At 59.0% G+C, this 22,521-nt stretch overlaps 2 protein-coding genes across 2 annotated transcripts in view; both read right to left on the bottom strand.

Moving 5' to 3' along the window:
• Positions 1 to 989: 989 nt before the first annotated feature.
• On the bottom strand, positions 990 to 8,829 carry IP6K1 (inositol hexakisphosphate kinase 1). The gene is given in 8 exon segments (XM_072131872.1): positions 990 to 1,416; positions 1,419 to 1,653; positions 5,637 to 5,812; positions 5,893 to 6,074; positions 6,142 to 6,328; positions 6,770 to 6,808; positions 6,811 to 7,048; positions 8,447 to 8,829. Coding segments are annotated over 7 exon segments (1,344 nt in total). The 5' UTR covers positions 6,989 to 7,048; positions 8,447 to 8,829; the 3' UTR covers positions 990 to 1,069.
• A 10,600-nt stretch (positions 8,830 to 19,429) lies between these two features.
• CDHR4 (cadherin related family member 4) overlaps positions 19,430 to 22,521 on the bottom strand; it is a 38,356-nt gene continuing 35,264 nt past the window's right edge. The window contains exons 16-19 of the mRNA XM_072131869.1: positions 21,261 to 21,317; positions 21,053 to 21,149; positions 20,918 to 20,945; positions 19,430 to 19,670 (exon numbers count right to left, since the gene is read on the bottom strand). Of these exons, the coding sequence (XP_071987970.1) occupies positions 19,615 to 19,670; positions 20,918 to 20,945; positions 21,053 to 21,149; positions 21,261 to 21,317 (238 nt within the window). The 3' untranslated portion in view covers positions 19,430 to 19,614. The remainder of the gene's footprint in view (positions 19,671 to 20,917; positions 20,946 to 21,052; positions 21,150 to 21,260; positions 21,318 to 22,521) is intronic.

The raw sequence follows: 22,521 nt of genomic DNA, 5'->3' as shown, positions 1-22,521 counted from the left end.
ACCCCGGGGAGCGGCGTCACCCTAAACACATGGACACGTCACCCCGGGGAGCGGCGTCACCCTACACACATGGACAGGTCACCCCGGGGAGCGGCGTCACCCTACACACATGGACAGGTCACCCCGGGGAGCGGCGTCACCCTACACACATGGACACGTCACCCCGGGGAGCGGCGTCACCCTACACACATGGACAGGTCACCCCGGGGAGCGGCGTCACCCAACACACATGGACACGTCACCCCGGGGAGCGGCGGCACCCTACACACATGGACACGTCACCTCGGGGAGCGGCGGCACCCTACACACATGGACACGTCACCCCGGGGAGCGGCGGCACCCTACACACATGGACACGTCACCCCGGGGAGCGGCGTCACCCTACACACATGGACAGGTCACCCCGGGGAGCGGCGTCACCCAACACACATGGACACGTCACCCCGGGGAGCGGCGGCACCCTACACACATGGACACGTCACCTCGGGGAGCGGCGCACCCTACACACATGGACAGGTCACCCCGGGAGCGGCGGCACCCTACACACATGGACAGGTCACCCCGGGGAGCGGCGGCACCCTACACACATGGACACGTCACGCCGGGGAGCGGCGTCACCCTACACACATGGACACGTCACCCCGGGGAGCGGCGTCACCCTACACACATGGACACGTCACCCCGGGGAGCGGCGTCACCCTACACACATGGACACGTCACCCCGGGGAGCGGCCTCACCCTACACACATGGACACGTCACCCCGGGGAGCGGCGTCACCCTACACACATGGACAGGTCACCCCGGGAGCGGCCTCACCCTACACACATGGACAGGTCACCCCGGGGAGCGGCGGCACCCTACACACATGGACAGGTCACCCGGGGAGCGGCGGCAGTAAGCTGAGCGGTGAGGAGACAGGTGGGTGCTGGGTGCTGCCCCCGGCGTCCGTGTAACTTCCTCCATTGTAAACCATCAGACAAAATGATAATTGATGCTTAACCCCTGGCGCTCCAGAGCATGGATAATATATCTCTATATATAGATCTGTATATACTGCCCCTGGGGGGTCTATATGTACACGGAATGGGGGTCCTCCTGCTCTCCCCCACATGTTGTGCAGCAGCAGTTTTCCCTGACGCATCCAGCAGCAGAATGTGGACAAGGTCCTGGACGTGGATCCTCCGTGGCGCCTCTGGTGGAAGAGGCGGGGTCTATACTGGCTGACAGCCTGCTGTTCTCATGTCGGATCAGCTCCAGGATGCTGACGAGGTTCTGCAGGCCCAGTACATAGCCCTTGTCCGGGCCGTCGTGCACCGTCAGATCATCCCGGAAGCCCTTGTACGTGCTGTGGGCGAAGTCTATCATGCGCACGTCCACCATGGGGGCGTCTCCGGGGCCGTGGGGTCCCCCGGCCGCTCTATCCCATCATAGATGATGAGCAGGGAGCTGGAGTAGAAGCGGTACGAGGCCTGGACCTCCAGCACCGCAATCAGACGCTTCAGTTTGCTGAGGATCGGATCAAACAGGTCGGAGCGGAGGCTGACGCCATTGTGCAGGTACTGGGAGAGCGCCTGGCGGAAGCCCTCAGCACTCAGGCCACGTCCGTGGTACTTATTCAGGCACAAGTAGTGGCCCGTGTTCATCTGGAAGACCTGGGGGGACACGGGAGAGGGACCCATCAGCAGGACAAGACCACAGGGACACCCGCTACCTGCATCACACAATGCATCCTGGAACACCCGCTACCTGCATCACACAATGCATCCTGGGAACAGCCGCTACCTGCATCACACAATGCATCCTGGGAACAGCCGCTACCTGCATCACACAATGCATCCTGGGAACAGCCGCTACCTGCATCACACAATGCATCCTGGGACACCCGCTACCTGCATCACACAATGCATCCTGGGAACACCCGCTACCTGCATCACACAATGCATCCTGGGAACACCCGCTACCTGCATCACACAATGCATCCTGGGAACACCCGCTACCTGCATCACACAATGCATCCTGGGACACCCGCTACCTGCATCACACAATGCATCCTGGGACACCCGCTACCTGCATCACACAATGCATCCTGGGACACCCGCTACCTGCATCACACAATGCATCCTGGGACACCCGCTACCTGCATCACACAATGCATCCCTGGGACACCCGCTACCTGCATCACACAATGCATCCTGGGAACATCCGCTTACCTGCATCACACAATGCATCCTGGGAACAGCCGCTACCTGCATCACACAATGCATCCTGGGAACATCCGCTACCTGCATCACACAATGCATCCTGGGAACAGCCGCTACCTGCATCACACAATGCATCCTGGGACACCCGCTACCTGCATCACACAATGCATCCTGGGACACCCGCTACCTGCATCACACAATGCATCCTGGGAACATCCGCTACCTGCATCACACAATGCATCCTGGGACACCCGTTACCTGCATCACACAATGCATCCTGGGACACCCGCTACCCTGCATCACACAATGCATCCTGGGAACAGCCGCTACCTGCATCACACAATGCATCCTGGGACACCCGCTACCTGCATCACACAATGCATCCTGGGACACCCGTTACCTGCATCACACAATGCATCCTGGGACACCCGTTACCTGCATCACACAATGCATCCTGGAACACCCGCTACCTGCATCACACAATGCATCCTGGGACACCCGCTACCTGCATCACACAATGCATCCTGGGACACCCGCTACCTGCATCACACAATGCATCCTGGGACACCCGCTACCTGCATCACACAATGCATCCTGGGACACCCGTTACCTGCATCACACAATGCATCCTGGGAACAGCCGCTACCTGCATCACACAATGCATCCTGGGACACCCGCTACCTGCATCACACCAATGCATCCTGGGAACATCCGCTACCTGCATCACACAATGCATCCTGGACACCCGCTACCTGCATCACACAATGCATCCTGGGAACATCCGCTACCTGCATCACACAATGCATCCTGGGAACATCCGCTACCTGCATCACACATGCATCCTGGGAACATCCGCTACCTGCATCACACAATGCATCCTGGGAACAGCCGCTACCTGCATCACACAATGCATCCTGGGACACCCGCTACCTGCATCACACAATGCATCCTGGGAACAGCCGCTACCTGCATCACACAATGCATCCTGGGACACCCGCTACCTGCATCACACAATGCATCCTGGGAACATCCGCTACCTGCATCACACAATGCATCCTGGGAACAGCCGCTACCTGCATCACACAATGCATCCTGGGACACCCGCTACCTGCATCACACAATGCATCCTGGGAACATCCGCTACCTGCATCATACAATGCATCCTGGGACACCCGCTACCTGCATCACACAATGCATCCTGGGACACCCGTTACCTGCATCACACAATGCATCCTGGGACACCCGCTACCTGCATCACACAATGCATCCTGGGACACCCGCTACCTGCATCACACAATGCATCCTGGGAACATCCGCTACCTGCATCACACAATGCATCCTGGGACACCCGTTACCTGCATCACACAATGCATCCTGGGACACCCGCTACCTGCATCACACAATGCATCCTGGGACACCCGTTACCTGCATCACACAATGCATCCTGGGACACCCGCTACCTGCATCACACAATGCATCCTGGGAACACCCGCTACCTGCATCACACAATGCATCCTGGGACACCCGTTACCTGCATCACACAATGCATCCTGGGAACAGCCGCTACCTGCATCACACAATGCATCCTGGGAACACCCGCTACCTGCATCACACAATGCATCCTGGGACACCCGTTACCTGCATCACACAATGCATCCTGGGACACCCGTTACCTGCATCACACAATGCATCCTGGGACACCCGTTACCTGCATCACACAATGCATCCTGGGACACCCGTTACCTGCATCACACAATGCATCCTGGGACACCCATTACCTGCATCACACAATGCATCCTGGGACACCCGCTACCTGCATCACACAATGCATCCTGGGAACATCCGCTACCTGCATCACACAATGCATCCTGGGACACCCGTTACCTGCATCACACAATGCATCCTGGGAACACCCGCTACCTGCATCACACAATGCATCCTGGGAACAGCCGCTACCTGCATCACACAATGCATCCTGGGACACCCGTTACCTGCATCACACAATGCATCCTGGGACACCCGCTACCTGCATCACACAATGCATCCTGGGACACCCGTTACCTGCATCACACAATGCATCCTGGAACACCCGCTACCTGCATCACACAATGCATCCTGGGAACACCCGTTACCTGCATCACACAATGCATCCTGGGACACCCGTTACCTGCATCACACAATGCATCCTGGGAACACCCGCTACCTGCATCACACAATGCATCCTGGGACACCCGTTACCTGCATCACACAATGCATCCTGGGAACAGCCGCTACCTGCATCACACAATGCATCCTGGGACACCCGTTACCTGCATCACACAATGCATCCTGGGACACCCGCTACCTGCATCACACAATGCATCCTGGGAACAGCCGCTACCTGCATCACACAATGCATCCTGGGACACCCGTTACCTGCATCACACAATGCATCCTGGGACACCCGTTACCTGCATCACACAATGCATCCTGGGACACCCGCTACCTGCATCACACAATGCATCCTGGAACACCCGCTACCTGCATCACACAATGCATCCTGGGACACCCGTTACCTGCATCACACAATGCATCCTGGGACACCCGCTACCTGCATCACACAATGCATCCTGGGACACCCGTTACCTGCATCACACAATGCATCCTGGGAACATCCGCTACCTGCATCACACAATGCATCCTGGGACACCCGCTACCTGCATCACACAATGCATCCTGGGACACCCGTTACCTGCATCACACAATGCATCCTGGGACACCCGCTACCTGCATCACACAATGCATCCTGGGAACAGCCGCTACCTGCATCACACAATGCATCCTGGGAACAGCCGCTACCTGCATCACACAATGCATCCTGGGACACCCGTTACCTGCATCACACAATGCATCCTGGGACACCCGTTACCTGCATCACACAATGCATCCTGGGACACCCTACCTGCATCACACAATGCATCCTGGGACACCCGTTACCTGCATCACACAATGCATCCTGGGACACCCGTTACCTGCATCACACAATGCATCCTGGGAACACCCGTTACCTGCATCACACAATGCATCCTGGGACACCCGTTACCTGCATCACACAATGCATCCTGGGACACCCGTTACCTGCATCACACAATGCATCCTGGGAACATCCGCTACCTGCATCATACAATGCATCCTGGACACCCGCTACCTGCATCACACAATGCATCCTGGGAACATCCGCTACCTGCATCACACAATGCATCCTGGGAACAGCCGCTACCTGCATCACACAATGCATCCTGGGACACCTGCTACCTGCATCACACAATGCATCCTGGGACACCCGTTACCTGCATCACACAATGCATCCTGGGACACCCGTTACCTGCATCACACAATGCATCCTGGGACACCCGCTACCTGCATCACACAATGCATCCTGGGACACCCGTTACCTGCATGCCGCACACCCGCACGCCCAGGGTGGCTGAGGTGCTCTGCTCGCACTTCTTCATCTGCCGCGCCGCTTTCTCCTCCGAGGCGTCGTCTCCGTGCTGCCGCGTTCCCATCTTCAGGTCCAGGACGCACGGAAATTTGAAGTGGTGGACGACGTTCTCGAGGAGGAGGAATTCTGGGATACAGAGTTAAGTCTTGACAACGGAGCAGGAGGAATACTCTCATCAGACTCCGCCACCCAGTACACAAGGATACTGTACATCTTGCGTTCCTTGGACTCGGAGCGCATGCGGTTCAGCTGCTGCTTGTGACACCGCAGGCTCCAGGGGTTGTAGCTGATCCGCTCCGAGCTCATCCCGCTGTTACCATCCAGCATCTGGAAGGGGGCGTCCGAATACGTCAGGAGCTCCAGCTTCGGACTCTTCATCTCCGGGACACTGCAAGAGGAGCAGACGTTACAGGACTCCCATCATCCTCCCATCATCCCCAGCGCAGTAACCTCACCTCTCCGGCTGCTCCTCCTTGTGGTCGGTGCTGGTAGTGCGGTGCAGGCTGCGGCGCGAGTGCTTGCGTCTTGGATGATCCCTCTCCGGAAAATCTTCATGATCGGCCGCGTTGCTCTCCACATAGGGATAGGCCACCAGAGTGATGTAACCATCGGAGTCATCCTCAAAGCAGACGGACACCACGCCTGAGGGACAGGAGAGCGCCGCAGGGTCAGGGACCGCAACCGCTGGTGTGACCCTCCCCCCCGTCACCATCCTCCCCCCAGGCCACGTCACCCTCCCCACCCCCGCGGCCCCCCCGTCACCCTCCCCCCTCCCTCCCCCGGGCCCCCCCGTCACCCCCCCGGGCCCCGTCACCCTCCCCCCCCCCGGGCCCCGTCACCCTCCCCCCCCCCCGGGCCCCGTCACCCTCCCCCCCCCGGGCCCCGTCACCCCCCCCCCCCGGGCCCCGTCAGCCTCCCCCCCCCGGGCCGCGTCACCCTCCCCCCCCCCCCGGGCCCCGTCAGCCTCCCCCCCCCCGGGCCGCGTCACCCTCCCCCCCCCCGGCCCCGGTCACCCTCCCCTGGCCCCCGTCTGGTACCTGAGTGCACAGGCTGCCCCCGCTGCATGTGGTTTGGGGGTCTCACCTTTATACTCGGGGGTGAACTCCTTCATCTCCGGGGGAGGCTCTCGTAGAATCGCTGCTCGCGGCTGATGAGCGGTTTGCAGACGGTGTGGTCGTCATAGCGCATCATGCTGCTGTGTCCCCCCACCTGGTGGATGAAGGGCTCCAGCAGGACCCCCCGGCCCCGGTCACACACTGGGCTCTGGTACTTCCCCACTTCCATGGTTTGACAAACACACATTGCGTTCTGCTGCCGGTGCGGGGCATGGGGGGGGCTTCACCACCGCAGCGCTCCGAAAACCTGCAAGAGAATAAGCGGAATACTGCCAGACATGCTGGGAGTAGTAGTGCCTGGAGGGATGAGGGAGGCGCTGCGGCGCGGAGGGGGAGGCGCTGCGGCGCGGAGGGGGAGGCGCTGCGGCGCGGAGGGGGAGGCGCTGCGGCACAGAGGGGGAGGCGCTGCGGCGCGGAGGGGGAGGCGCTGCGGCACGGAGGGGGAGGCGCTGCGGCACAGAGGGGGAGGCGCTGCGGCGCAGAGGGGGAGGCGCTGCGGCGCAGAGGGGGAGGCGCTGCGGCGCAGAGGGGGAGGCGCTGCGGCGCAGAGGGGGAGGCGCTGCGGCGCAGAGGGGGAGGCGCTGCGGCGCAGAGGGGGAGGCGCTGCGGCGCAGAGGGGGAGGCGCTGCGGCGCAGAGGGGGAGGCGCTGCGGCGCAGAGGGGGAGGCGCTGCGGCGCAGAGGGGGAGGCGCTGCGGCGCAGAGGGGGAGGCGCTGCGGCGCAGAGGGGGAGGCGCTGCGGCGCAGAAGGGGAGGCGCTGCGGCGCAGAGGGGGAGGCGCTGCGGCGCAGAGGGGGAGGCGCTGCGGCGCAGAGGGGGAGGCGCTGCGGCGCAGAGGGGGAGGCGCTCCGGCGCGGAGGGGGAGGCGCTCCGGCGCGGAGGGGGAGGCGCTGCGGCGCGGAGGGGGAGGCGCTGCGGCGCGGAGGGGGAGGCGCTGCGGCGCGGAGGGGGAGGCGCTGCGGCGCGGAGGGGGAGGCGCTGCGGCGCGGAGGGGGAGGCGCTGCGGCGCGGAGGGGGAGGCGCTGCGGCGCAGAGGGGGAGGCGCTGCGGCGCAGAGGGGGAGGCGCTCCGGCACAGAGGGGGAGGCGCTCCGGCACAGAGGGGGAGGCGCTCCGGCACAGAGGGGGAGGCGCTCCGGCACAGAGGGGGAGGCGCTCCGGCACAGAGGGGGAGGCGCTCCGGCACAGAGGGGGAGGCGCTGCGGCACAGAGGGGGAGGCGCTCCGGCACAGAGGGGGAGGCGCTCCGGCACAGAGGGGGAGGCGCTCCGGCACAGAGGGGGAGGCGCTCCGGCACAGAGGGGGAGGCGCTCCGGCACAGAGGGGGAGGCGCTCCGGCACAGAGGGGGAGGCGCTCCGGCACAGAGGGGGAGGCGCTCCGGCACAGAGGGGGAGGCGCTCCGGCACAGAGGGGGAGGCGCTCCGGTAACATGCACCATCACACATCTCAGCGTCCAATCAGATCTCATGTCCACCAGGAGCACATCCTGAGGCTTCGCAGAGCAGCACGTGTCCCCCGGAGCTCCTCCTCCTCCTATGTCCGGCCCCTCCTCCTCCTATGTCTGGCACCTCCCACACTGCATGTCCTCTATTTGTCACCTTTCTCTAGAAGCCCCGCCCGGGACACGCCCCCGCCTCATCCTCTCACCTGACAGCGCCGCCCCGGGCACTGCTCCCGCTCGGGTGTGGGGGCGGTTGCCCGCGGGTGTCTCCTCCGTGACCCGGTTCCTCTCACCCGCTCCGGTCCTGCTCGAATCAACAACAAGATGGCGACCAGCCGGGAAAAAGGCGGTGCGGGCACCTGCTGTCATGGTAACGCGAGCTGGAGGCCCAACCCCCTTCATCAACGCCACCAATCATCGTACAGAATACACGCTACGGCCGCTTCCAATTGGCTAGAGTTCTTGTCAATTATTGGACTATCAGACCCGCTGACAGATCCTTTCTCACGGTCACATGACCTGTGCTGCTGCCTTCTGATTGGATGGAGAGGAGACTGCGGAAACCTGCGCGGGTGCCCCCAGCGGGGAGCGGGAGCGGTGCAGGCCGAGACACACACATCTCCCCTGCCCTGTGCTCCTCCTCCTGCCCCTGTGCTCCTCCCTCTGTCCTGTGCTCCTCCTCCTCCTGACCCTGTGCTCCTCCCTCTGTCCTGTGCTCCTCCTCCTGCCCCTGTGCTCCTCCCTCTGTCCTGTGCTCCTCCTCCTCCTGACCCTGTGCTCCTCCCTCTGTCCTGTGCTCCTCCTCCTCCTGACCCTGTGCTCCTCCCTCTGTCCTGTGCTCCTCCTCCTCCTGACCCTGTGCTCCTCCCTCTGTCCTGTGCTCCTCCTCCTCCTGACCCTGTGCTCCTCCCTCTGTCCTGTGCTCCTCCTCCTCCTGCCCTGTGCTCCTCCCTCTGTCCTGTGCTCCTCCTCCTCCTGACCCTGTGCTCCTCCCTCTGTCCTGTGCTCCTCCTCCTCCTGACCCTGTGCTCCTCCCTCTGTCCTGTGCTCCTCCTCCTCCTGCCCCTGTGCTCCTCCCTCTGTCCTGTGCTCCTCCTCCTCCTGCCCTGTGCTCCTCCCTCTGTCCTGTGCTCCTCCCTCTGTCCTGTGCTCCTCCTCCTCCTGCCCCTGTGCTCCTTCTCTTGTCCTGTGCTCTTCCTCCTCCTGCCCCTGTGCTCCTTCCTCTATGCTCCTCCCTCTGTCCTGTGCTCCTCCTCCTCCTGCCCCTGTGCTCCTCCCTCTGTCCTGTGCTCCTCCTCCTCCTGCCCCTGTGCTCCTTCCTCTATGCTCCTCCCTCTGTCCTGTGCTCTTCCTCCTCCTGCCCCTGTGCTCCTTCTCCTCCTCCTCCCGACCCTGTGCTCCTCCCTCTATGCTCCTCCTCCTGACCCTGTGCTCCTCCTCCTCCTGACCCTGTTCTCCTCCTCCTCCCGACCCTGTGCTCCCCCCTCTATGCTCCTCCTCCCGACCCTGTGCTCCTCCCTCTATGCTCCTCCTCCTGACCCTGTGCTCCTCCTCCTCCTGACCCTGTTCTCCTCCTCCTCCCGACCCTGTGCTCCCCCCTCTATGCTCCTCCTCCTGACCCTGTGCTCCTCACTCTGTCCTGTGCTTCTCCCTCTATGCTCCTTCTCTTGTCCTGTGCTCCTCCTCCTCCTGACCCTGTGCTCCTCCCTCTATGCTCCTCCTCCTGCCCCTGTGCTCCTCCCTCTGCCCCTGTGCTCCTCCCTCTATGCTCCTCCTCCTGACCCTGTGCTCCTCCCTCTATGCTCCTTCCTCTGTCCTGTGCTCCTCCCTCTATGCTCCTTCTCTTGTCCTGTGCTCCTCCCTCTATGCCCCTTCTCCTGTGCTGTGCTCCTCCCTCTATGCTCCTCCTCCTGCCCCTGTGCTCCTCCCTCTATGCTCCTCCCTCTGTCCTGTGCTCTTCCTCCTCCTGCCCCTGTGCTCCTTCCTCTATGCTCCTCCCTCTGTCCTGTGCTCTTCCTCCTCCTGCCCCTGTGCTCCTTCCTCTATGCTCCTCCTCCTGACCCTGTGCTCCTCCTCCTCCCGACCCTGTGCTCCTCCCTCTATGCTCCTCTTCCTGACCCTGTGCTCCTCCTCCTCCTGACCCTATGCTCCTCCTCCTGGCCCTGTGCTCCTCCTCCTCCCGACCCTGTGCTCCTCCCTCTATGCTCCTCCTCCTGACCCTGTGCTCCTCACTCTGTCCTGTGCTTCTCCCTCTATGCTCCTTCTCTTGTCCTGTGCTCCTCCTCCTCCTGACCCTGTGCTCCTCCCTCTATGCTCCTCCTCCTGACCCTGTGCTCCTCCCTCTATGCTCCTCCTCCTGCCCCTGTGCTCCTCCCTCTATGCTCCTCCTCCTGCCCCTGTGCTCCTTCCTCTGTCTTGTGCTCCTCCCTCTATGCTCCTTCTCTTGTCCTGTGCTCCTCCCTCTATGCCCCTTCTCCTGTGCTGTGCTCCTCCCTCTATGCTCCCCCTCCTGCCCCTGTGCTCCTCCCTCTATGCCCCTTCTCCTGTGCTGTGCTCCTCCCTCTATGCCCCTTCTCCTGTGCTGTGCTCCTCCCTCTATGCCCCTTCTCCTGTGCTGTGCTCCTCCCTCTATGCCCCTTCTCCTGTGCTGTGCTCCTCCCTCTATGCTCCTCCTCCTGCCCCTGTGCTCCTCCCTCTATGCCCCTTCTCCTGTGCTGTGCTCCTCCCTCTATGCCCCTTCTCCTGTGCTGTGCTCCTCCCTCTATGCCCCTTCTCCTGTGCTGTGCTCCTCCCTCTATGCCCCTTCTCCTGTGCTGTGCTCCTCCCTCTATGCCCCTTCTCCTGTGCTGTGCTCCTCCCTCTATGCCCCTTCTCCTGTGCTGTGCTCCTCCCTCTATGCTCCTTCTCCTGTGCTGTGCTCCTCCTCCTGACCCTGTGCTCCTCCCTCTATGTTCCTTCTCCTGTCCTGTGCTCCTCCTCCTGACCCTGTGCTCCTCCCTCTATGCTCTTTCTGACCCTGTGTTCCTCCCTCTATGCGCTTCCTCCCTCTATGCTCCTCCTCCTGACCCTGTGCTCCTCCCTTTATGCTCCTCCTCCTGACCCTGTGCTCCTCCCTCTATGCTCCTCCTCCTGACCCTATGCTCCTCCCTCTATGCTCCTCCTCCTGACCCTGTGCTCCCCCCTCTATGCTCCTTCTCCTATCCTGTGCTCCTCCCTCTATGTGCATCCTGTCCCTGTGCTCCTCCCTCTATACTCCTCCTGTCCCTTTGCTCCTCTCTCTATGCTCCTCCCACTGAACGCTGTGTCCACCTCCTCCTGACCCTGTGCTCCTCTCTTTTTGTTCCTCCTGTCCACTGTGCTCTTGCAGGAGAGCCGGGCACTATGCAGCCACTCTGTACAGGAGAGCCGGGCACTATGCAGCCACTCTGTACAGGAGAGCCGGGCACTATGCAGCGACTCTGTACAGGAGAGCCGAGCACTATGCAGCAACTCTGTACAGGAGAGCCAAGCACTATGCAGCCACTCTGTACAGGAGAGCCGAGCACTATGCAGCGACTCTGTACAGGAGAGCCGAGCACTATGCAGCAACTCTGTACAGGAGAGCCGAGCACTATGCAGCCACTCTGTACAGGAGAGCCGGGCACTATGCAACCACTCTGTACAGGAGAGCCGAGCACTATATAGCGACTCTGTACAGGAGAGCCAAGCACTATGCAGAGACTGTGTACAGGAGAGCCGGGCACTATGCAGCCACTCTGTACAGGAGAGCCGAGCACTATGCAGCTACTCTGTACAGGAGAGCCGGGCACTATGCAGAGACTGTGTACAGGAGAGCCGGGCACTATGCAGCGACTCTGTACAGGAGAGCCGGGCACTATGCAGCGACTCTGTACAGGAGAGCCAGGCACTATGCAGCCACTCTGTACAGGGGAGCCGGGCACTATGCAGCCACTCTGTACAGGGGAGCCGGGCACTATGCAGCGACTCTGTACAGGAGAGCCGGGCACTATGCAACCACTCTGTACAGGAGAGCCGAGCACTATATAGCGACTCTGTACAGGAGAGCCGAGCACTATGCAGAGACTGTGTACAGGAGAGCCGGGCACTATGCAGCCACTCTGTACAGGAGAGCCGGGCACTATGCAGAGACTGTGTACAGGAGAGCCGGGCACTATGCAGCCACTCTGTACAGGAGAGCCGAGCACTATGCAGCGACTCTGTACAGGAGAGCCGGGCACTATGCAACCACTCTGTACAGGAGAGCCGAGCACTATATAGCGACTCTGTACAGGAGAGCCGAGCACTATGCAGAGACTGTGTACAGGAGAGCCGGGCACTATGCAGCCACTCTGTACAGGAGAGCCGGGCACTATGCAGAGACTGTGTACAGGAGAGCCGAGCACTATGCAGCTACTCTGTACAGGAGAGCCGGGCACTATGCAGCCACTCTGTACAGGAGAGCCAAGCACTATGCAGTGACTCTGTACAGGAGAGCCAAGCACTATGCAGCGACTGTGTACAGGAGAGCCGGGCACTATGCAGCCACTCTGTACAGGAGAGCCGGGCACTATGCAGCGACTCTGTACAGGAGAGCCGAGCACTATGCAGCGACTGTGTACAGGAGAGCCGGGCACTATGCAGCCACTCTGTACAGGAGAGCCGGGCACTATGCAGCGACTCTGTACAGGAGAGCCGGGCACTATGCAGAGACTGTGTACAGGAGAGCCGGGCACTATGCAGCCACTCTGTACAGGAGAGCCGGGCACTATGCAGAGACTGTGTACAGGAGAGCCGGGCACTATGCAGCCACTCTGTACAGGAGAGCCGAGCACTATGCAGCTACTCTGTACAGGAGAGCCAGGCACTATGCAGTGACTCTGTACAGGAGAGCCGGGCACTATGCAGCGACTCTGTACAGGAGAGCCAGGCACTATGCAGCGACTCTGTACAGGAGAGCCGAGCACTATGCAACCACTCTGTACAGGAGAGCCGAGCACTATATAGCGACTCTGTACAGGAGAGCCGAGCACTATATAGCGACTCTGTACAGGAGAGCCGGGCACTATATAGCGACTCTGTACAGGAGAGCCGGGCGCTATGCAGAGACTCTGTACAGGAGAGCCGGGCACTATATTGCGACTCTGTACAGGAGAGCCGGGCACTATGCAGCGACTCTGTACAGGAGAGCCAGGCACTATGCAGAGACTCTGTACAGGAGAGCCGAGCACTATGCAGAGACTCTGTACAGGAGAGCCGGGCACTATGCAGCTACTCTGTACTGGAGAGCCGGGCACTATGCAGCGACTCTGTACAGGAGAGCCGGGCACTATGCAGCGACTCTGTACAGGAGAGCCGGGCACCATGCAGCCACTCTGTACAGGAGAGCCGGGCACTATGCAGCTACTCTGTACTGGAGAGCCGGGCACTATGCAGCGACTCTGTACAGGAGAGCCGGGCACTATGCAGCGACTCTGTACAGGAGAGCCGGGCACTATGCAGCGACTCTGTACAGGAGAGCCAGGCACTATGCAGTGACTCTGTACAGGAGAGCCGGCCACTATGCAGCCACTCTGTACAGGAGAGCTGGGCACTATGCAGCGGCTGTGTACAGGAGAGCCGGGCACTATGCAGCCACTCTGTACAGGAGAGCCGGGCACTATGCAGCCACTCTGTACAGGAGAGCCGGGCACTATGCAGCCACTCTGTACAGGAGAGCCGGGCACTATGCAGCCACTCTGTACAGGAGAGCCGGGCACTATGCAGCCACTCTGTACAGGAGAGCCGGGCACTATGCAGCCACTCTGTACAGGAGAGCCGGGCACTATGCAGCCACTCTGTACAGGAGAGCCGGGCACTATGCAGCCACTCTGTACAGGAGAGCCGGGCACTATGCAGCCACTCTGTACAGGAGAGCCGGGCACTATGCAGCCACTCTGTACAGGAGAGCCAAGCACTATGCAGCGACTCTGTACAGGAGAGCCGGGCACTATGCAGTGACTCTGTACAGGAGAGCTGGGCACTATGCAGCGACTCAGTACAGGAGAGCCGGGGCACTATGCAGCGACTCTGTACATGAGAGCCGGGCACTATGCAGCCACTCTGTACAGGAGAGCCAAGCACTATGCAGCGACTCTGTACAGGAGAGCCGGGCACTATGCAGCCACTCTGTACAGGAGAGCCGAGCACTATGCAGCCACTCTGTACAGGAGAGCCGGGCACTATGCAGCCACTCTGTACAGGAGAGCCGAGCACTATCCAGCGACTCTGTACAGGAGAGCCGGGCACTATGCAGCGACTCTGTACAGGAGAGCCGGGTACTATGCAGAGACTCAGTGCTGTGTGTTAAGTACCAGGACAAGAGAGTGGTCCTTGTATTAAAGGAAGAGAAGTCTCCAGCTGGACACAGAAAGTCAGTAGAGAACACCAGGATATCGTTTAGATAGACCACAACACAGGTATATAACAAGTCTCTAAAATTGTCATCGACAAATTCTTGAAAGACAGCAGGCGCATTGTAGTGTCCAAAGGGCATGACAAGATACTCAAAGTGCCCAACAATGAAGACCTTAGCTCCACGGAGGCAGTCAAAGAGTTTCGTGATCGAGGGTAGTGGGTAGCGGTTCTTCACGGTAACTTTATTGAGCCCACGATAGGCTCATGGCAGATCATGACTTGCACTTGTTCAAGACGCGGTTTCTCAAAGACCTCTGTAAACCGGATGCCAATCTGAGTGGCCAGAGAGATGAGATCACTCAGAGTAGACGGCAGGTCTTGTGCAGACAGTCTTTAATTTGTCTAGAAAGACCCTTTTTAAAGATTGCAACCAAGGTGGCTTCATTCCAGGCTAGCTCAGAAGCCAGGGTACGGAACTGAACCGCACGTCCCCTTGATGCAAGTTCAGCAGGGCGGTCTCAGTGTAAGACGCCCAAGCTGGTTTCTCAAAGACGGACCGCAACTCGAAGAAGGTGGTGATATTAGCCGTGACCGGGTTTTTCCTGTCCCAAAGGGGGGTAGCCCAAGCCAGGGCTTCCCGGAGAGGAGGCTGATGATGAAAGCCACTTTAGACTGTTCTGAGATGAACTACATAGGAATGAGTTCAATGTGCAAGGAGCACTGAGTGATAAAGCCCCTGCACAACTTGGGGTCTCCATCATACTGGTAAGGCAAGGAGAGTCTCAGCTTGGGTTCTGTGGAAGGCCGAAAAACCGGAGTAGCAGAAGGAACCGCAGGAACTTGAGGGTGCTGTTGAGTAGCCATCACTTGCTGCAACATGGTGGCGACTTGTCCGAGTTGCTGATCTTGCATGGCAATCTGCTGGGACTGCTGGGTCATGATGGTGGTGAGTTCAACTAGGCCACATAGCGGAACCTTGGCGGCATCCATGGCCGGATCTTACTGTCAGAAACCAGGGGTACTGGACCACCGCGGACGATGACTTACGCCCACAACTAGGACCAGAGTCTAAGTGGCGGCCAAGGCCAGAATCATAAGGCAAACTTGTGGTCGGGGACAGGCAGGATGTCAAGACAGGCAGCACAGGATCAGAATTGGGGAAATAGGAGCAGGTCAGGACAGGCAGCACAGGATCAGAATTGGGGAAATAGGAGCAGGTCAGGACAGGCAGCACAGGATCGGAGTCAGGAACAGGATTGAGGTCACAAAGGAAAATCGGGATAATCGCAAAGGGCATGGAACAAAGCTTTCTCGTTGTGCATAGAAGCACAAAGATTCGGCAGGGCTGAGTATTTATAGGTTGTCATGTGGGCAGCGCCAATTAGTGGTTCACTAGCCCTTTAATTTTCAGATGGTGGAAACGCGCGCTGGAGCACAGCTAGGTAAGTGAGGCTGCTGGCGTGAGGGGGCACATGGGTGCGCCTGTGACACGGAACATGGGTCGCAGGAGCACATGTGACAATGCTTCATGATTTTTGGTGTGTTTGTCTCCCGTGGAAGGAGCTGGACACAAGATAACAGTGGATAATTTGTACTATACACAATCCATTATGCATCATCCTTGGGGTCCACCTGTGGGGTTAAAATGTTCATTATACCCCTAGATTAATTCATGGAGGGGTGGAGTTTCTAAAATAGGGTCAGTTTTCAGGGGTTTTTACTGTTCTGATCCCTGAGGGCATCTTCAAATGCTTCATGATGCCAAAAAATATTAAAAAATTTAAATGTCTGTGCTCCAAATGCCATTCTCTTCTGAGCCCTGCCCTGTCTAACAAACTACAACTTCTCACGAGAAAACAATCTCAATCACAGGGGAATCTGGTCCAATCTGAGCCTTAACGTACAAACAGGCTGCGTCCTGAATGGGTTAATGAGGACCCAGGGTTCCCATTTACTAATGGACCCAATCCAGAGGAGTGGACGGGGGCCACCAATGACGGGGGAGAATGGATAACAGGACGATTGTGGGAGTAATAGCATCACATCATCTCATTAGCAAAAATAGAAGCTGGGGCGCCTATAGTGTCCCCAGGGGTGACATCGTTTTTTTTGGAGATGTTCAGCAGCTTTTAGGAATGGGTCATCCGCCTCAAGTCAGGTTGAAATTGGGTCATTCATTACCTGGATGGTTTCCTTTTAGTCTCTGCAGAATCCTTGAGGTTTCGTCACTTTGCAGATTATTTCGGCATCCCCCCCGAGAAGACCCAGGGTCGTGTCCAACGCATGACTTTTTAGGGCTTTTTGATTGATTCAACAAACATGACCCTTGGGTTCAAACGCCACGTGTGCCACCGGCCTGTTTTTGGCCCGCTTTAAAGCAGTCCGTTAAAAAACGCATCCATTTTTGACAGTTTTTTCCAATTCTCTTAATGAGGATAATTCAAAAATGGACAAAAACTGTCAAAAAAACGGATGCGTTTTTTTTTTTAACATACTGCTTATAAACGGCACAAAACACCCCGTGTGTCGCCGGCCTTAGCCTTCCAGCTGTGATTGTTAAGGGGATGAGGAAACGATCCGGTCTGTAGAGACTCCCCCCGGCCCAGTTCTTTGTCGCAGCGCTTATGCTCGGCCGCAGTAGACGTTTGCTCCTCGCGTTTCCAGTCTTTGCTGTGTAGTTTTGCGGATTAGTGAGATGGTGGCAGCGTCCAGGCAGGCGCTCGCGGGTCTTGGAGGTGAGGATGTTTGGTTATCAGGGGTTTGGTTATGAGTGGGGCGGCCCCTTCTGCCCAGTCCGGTTGCTAAGTGACTTCATCTCTCAGCGTCCAAAAGCCCCCCCAGCCTTTGTGCGATACAGATGGGTCAGGACGCCAGTGAGAGGGGCCTTATTCCTCTTGTACGGGGGTCGGAGCAGAGTGTAGGGGCACAATGTCCTCCTAGGAGCCAGTGGTGGAATCTTTGACCCTCTAAGGATTTATTACAGATCACCTGACGGATCAAATAAGAGGTGGAACAGTAACATTGGTACAGCCTGCATCTGGCGCCCCCTGCACACTACACAGGTAACTTCACATACTACACCGCACGCCCTGCACAGAGCAGAGCACACCGCACGCCCTGCACAGAGCAGAGCACACCGCACGCCCTGCACAGAGCAGAGCACACCGCACGCCCTGCACAGAGCAGAGCACACCGCACGCCCTGCACAGAGCAGAGCACACCGCACGCCCTGCACAGAGCAGAGCACACCGGACGCCCTGCACAGAGCAGAGCACACCGGACGCCCTGCACAGAGCAGAGCACACCGGACGCCCTGCACAGAGCAGAGCACACCGCACGCCCTGCACAGAGCAGAGCACACCGCACGCCCTGCACAGAGCAGAGCACACCGGACGCCCTGCACAGAGCAGAGCACACCGGACGCCCTGCACAGAGCAGAGCACACCGGACGCCCTGCACAGAGCAGAGCACACCGCACGCCCTGCACAGAGCAGAGCACACCGCACGCCCTGCACAGAGCAGAGCACACCGCACGCCCTGCACAGAGCAGAGCACACCGCACGCCCTGCACAGAGCAGAGCACACCGCACGCCCTGCACAGAGCAGAGCACACCGCACGCCCTGCACAGAGCAGAGCACACCGCACGCCCTGCACAGAGCAGAGCACACCGCACGCCCTGCACAGAGCAGAGCACACCGCACGCCCTGCACAGAGCAGAGCACACCGCACGCCCTGCACAGAGCAGAGCACACCGCACGCCCTGCACAGAGCAGAGCACACCGCACGCCCTGCACAGAGCAGAGCACACCGCACGCCCTGCACAGAGCAGAGCACACCGCACGCCCTGCACAGAGCAGAGCACACCGCACGCCCTGCACAGAGCAGAGCACACCGCACGCCCTGCACAGAGCAGAGCACACCGGACGCCCTGCACAGAGCAGAGCACACCGGACGCCCTGCACAGAGCAGAGCACACCGCACGCCCTGCACAGAGCAGAGCACACCGCACGCCCTGCACAGAGCAGAGCACACCGGACGCCCTGCACAGAGCAGAGCACACCGGACGCCCTGCACAGAGCAGAGCACACCGGACGCCCTGCACAGAGCAGAGCACACCGGACGCCCTGCACAGAGCAGAGCACACCGGACGCCCTGCACAGAGCACACCGGACGCCCTGCACAGAGCACACCGGACACCCTGCACAGAGCACACAGGACACCCTGCACATAGTACACAGGACCCTGCACAGAGCACACAGGACACCCGGCACATAGCACACAGGACACCCGGCACAGAGCACACAGGACACCCTGCACAGAGCACACAGGACACCCTGCACATAGCACACAGGACACCCTGCACATAGCACACAGGACACCCTGCACATAGTACACAGGACACCCTGCACATAGTACACAGGACACCCTGCACATAGTACACAGGACACCGCACATAGCACACAGGACACCCTGCACATAGTACACAGGACACTGCACATAGTACACAGGACACCCTGCACATAGTACACAGGACACCCTGCACATAGTACACAGGACACCCTGCACATAGTACACAGGACACCCTGCACATAGTACACAGGACACCCTGCACATAGCACACCGGACACCCTGCACATAGCACACCCTGCACTGTTGGCTCCAGGGGCGGCTTGTGGGACCCTGACCATCTCCCAGTATCTACAGGAAGTATGTGCCCCCTATGTATCCATCAGCTGAGCCCCGGAGAGTGATGGGTCCTGATATGTTGGGCTTGTGCTCAGTCACAGGACACAGATATTTGTAATATTTAATATTCGGAGATGATTTCATGATTTGATTGGAGCGGTCGGTGCAGACTGTGTCCTGCAGGCGTCGCTGTCTCCTCCCTCTTCTGCAGGACACATCAGATGATTGACAAGCAATAATCACAAACAATCTCAAGACAAATGGGCGGATCCTTGTAGACAGACTCCTCCCCCTTCACAACCAGCGCCTTTCTCCTGTGTGACTGTTGAAGAGATATTCACGACCCGAAACTGCAGGAAATCACAAGCACGTTATAGGGGGGTCCACAGTAATGTACAGAGGGGGGGGGGGGGTCTGCTGGGGGGGGGGCAGCAGCTGTAATGCACACTGTGGGGGAAGGGGAAGCTGTACTGTATGCAGGGGGGGTAGCTGTGCCGTATGCAAGGGGGGGGGGGTAGCTGTGCCGTATGCAGGGGCGGGGGTAGCTGTGCCAGATGCAGGGGCGGGGGTAGCTGTGCCAGATGCAGGGGCGGGGGTAGCTGTGCCAGATGCAGGGGCGGGGGTAGCTGTGCCAGATGCAGGGGCGGGGGTAGCTGTGCCAGATGCAGGGGCGGGGGTAGCTGTGCCAGATGCAGGGGCGGGGGTAGCTGTGCCAGATGCAGGGGCGGGGGTAGCTGTGCCAGATGCAGGGGCGGGGGTAGCTGTGCCAGATGCAGGGGCGGGGGTAGCTGTGCCGTATGCAGGGGGGGGGGTAGCTGTGCCGTATGCAGGGGGGGGGGGTAGCTGTGCCGTATGCAGGGGGGTAGCTGTGCCGTATGCAGGGGGGTAGCTGTGCCGTATGCAGGGGGGTAGCTGTGCCGTATGCAGGGGGGTAGCTGTGCCGTATGCAGGGGGGTAGCTGTGCCGTATGCAGGGGGGTAGCTGTGCCGTATGCAGGGGGGTAGCTGTGCCGTATGCAGGGGGGTAGCTGTGTTGTATGCAGGGGGGTAGCTGTGCTGTATGCAGGGGGGTAGCTGTGCTGTACGTAGGGGGGTAGCTGTGCTGTATGCAGGGGGGTAGCTGTGCTGTATGCAGGGGGGTAGCTGTGCTGTATGCAGGGGGGTAGCTGTGCTGTATGCAGGGGGGTAGCTGTGCTGTATGTAGGGGGGTAGCTGTGCTGTATGTAGGGGGGTAGCTGTGCTGTATGTAGGGGGGTAGCTGTGCTGTATGTAGGGGGGTAGCTGTGCTGTACGTAGGGGGGTAGCTGTGCTGTACGTAGGGGGGTAGCTGTGCTGTACGTAGGGGAGTAGCTGTGCTGTACGTAGGGGGGTAGCTGTGCTGTACGTAGGGGGGGTAGCTGTGCTGTACGTAGGGGGGTAGCTGTGCCGTATGCAGGGGGGTAGCTGTGCCGTATGCAGGGGGGTAGCTGTGTTGTATGCAGGGGGGTAGCTGTGCTGTATGCAGGGGGGTAGCTGTGCTGTACGTAGGGGGGTAGCTGTGCTGTACGTAGGGGGGTAGCTGTGCTGTACACTGGGCAGGGGGGATGGGGGTCACTTACCTGGATCTTGTGCTCGCCCATCAAACTGCTGCAGGAAGAGAACAAACACAAGTTATGTACAGGGGGTCAATCCCCCTAGAGGCAGCCGGCCCCTCCCCCACCCAATATCCAGCGGACCCCGCACAGGCCCCATACCAGGCTGAGGGGGCTCACGGGGGCCAGGTCTTTCTTCTCCTTGGGGGGCGGCACATGTTTGTGGTCTTGTGCAGTCGCTTCAGGATTTGCTGCAGAACTGTAAACCAAAAGAAAAGATGAGCAGGAAAAGTAGTCACAGCCCCGCCCCCTCCAGGCTCCGCCCACGGGATTTATCTTCATCGAGGGGCTGAATCTCCCGGTCACTTACCTGTCCGGCAGGAGGGGCTGCGATAATTCTCCTGCACCGCGAGCGCACAACGCGGATCTACGACACAAACAATCACTGATGATGTCATAACTAACATACGACAAGTGGGAGGAGACTAGCGATGCCACCGGTGTAATATGTGATGTGGGAGGAGACTAGTGATGCCACCAGTGTAATATGTGATGTGGGAGGAGACTAGTGATGCCACCAGTGTAATATGTGATGTGGGAGGAGACTAGTGATGCCACCAGTGTAATATGTGATGTGGGAGGAGACTAGTGATGCCACCAGTGTAATATGTGATGTGGGAGGAGACTAGTGATGTCACCAGTGTAATATGTGATGTGGGAGGAGACTAGTGATGTCACCAGTGTAATATGTGATGTGGGAGGAGACTAGTGATGCCACCAGTGTAATATGTGATGTGGGAGGAGACTAGTGATGCCACCAGTGTAATATGTGATGTGGGAGGAGACTAGTGATGCCACCAGTGTAATATGTGATGTGGGAGGAGACTAGTGATGTCACCGGTGTAATATGTGATGTGGGAGGAGACTAGTGATGTCACCGGTGTAATATGTGATGTGGGAGGAGACTAGTGATGTCACCAGTGTAATATGTGATGTGGGAGGAGACTAGTGATGCCACCAGTGTAATATGTGATGTGGGAGGAGACTAGTGATGCCACCAGTGTAATATGTGATGTGGGAGGAGACTAGTGATGCCACCAGTGTAATATGTGATGTGGGAGGAGACTAGTGATGCCACCAGTGTAATATGTGATGTGGGAGGAGACTAGTGATGCCACCAGTGTAATATGTGATGTGGGAGGAGACTAGTGATGCCACCAGTGTAATATGTGATGTGGGAGGAGACTAGTGATGCCACCAGTGTAATATGTGATGTGGGAGGAGACTAGTGATGCCACCAGTGTAATATGTGATGTGGGAGGAGACTAGTGATGCCACCAGTGTAATATGTGATGTGGGAGGAGACTAGTGATGTCACCAGTGTAATATGTGATGTGGGAGGAGACTAGTGATGTCACCAGTGTAATATGTGATGTGGGAGGAGACTAGTGATGCCACCAGTGTAATATGTGATGTGGGAGGAGACTAGTGATGTCACCAGTGTAATATGTGATGTGGGAGGAGACTAGTGATGCCACCAGTGTAATATGTGATGTGGGAGGAGACTAGTGATGCCACCAGTGTAATATGTGATGTGGGAGGAGACTAGTGATGTCACCAAAGTAATATGT

Source organism: Engystomops pustulosus, unplaced genomic scaffold (genome assembly GCF_040894005.1).
Source record: "Engystomops pustulosus unplaced genomic scaffold, aEngPut4.maternal MAT_SCAFFOLD_159, whole genome shotgun sequence".
NCBI lineage: Eukaryota > Metazoa > Chordata > Amphibia > Anura > Leptodactylidae > Engystomops > Engystomops pustulosus.
This window is presented reverse-complemented; position numbering and strand designations above follow the sequence as displayed.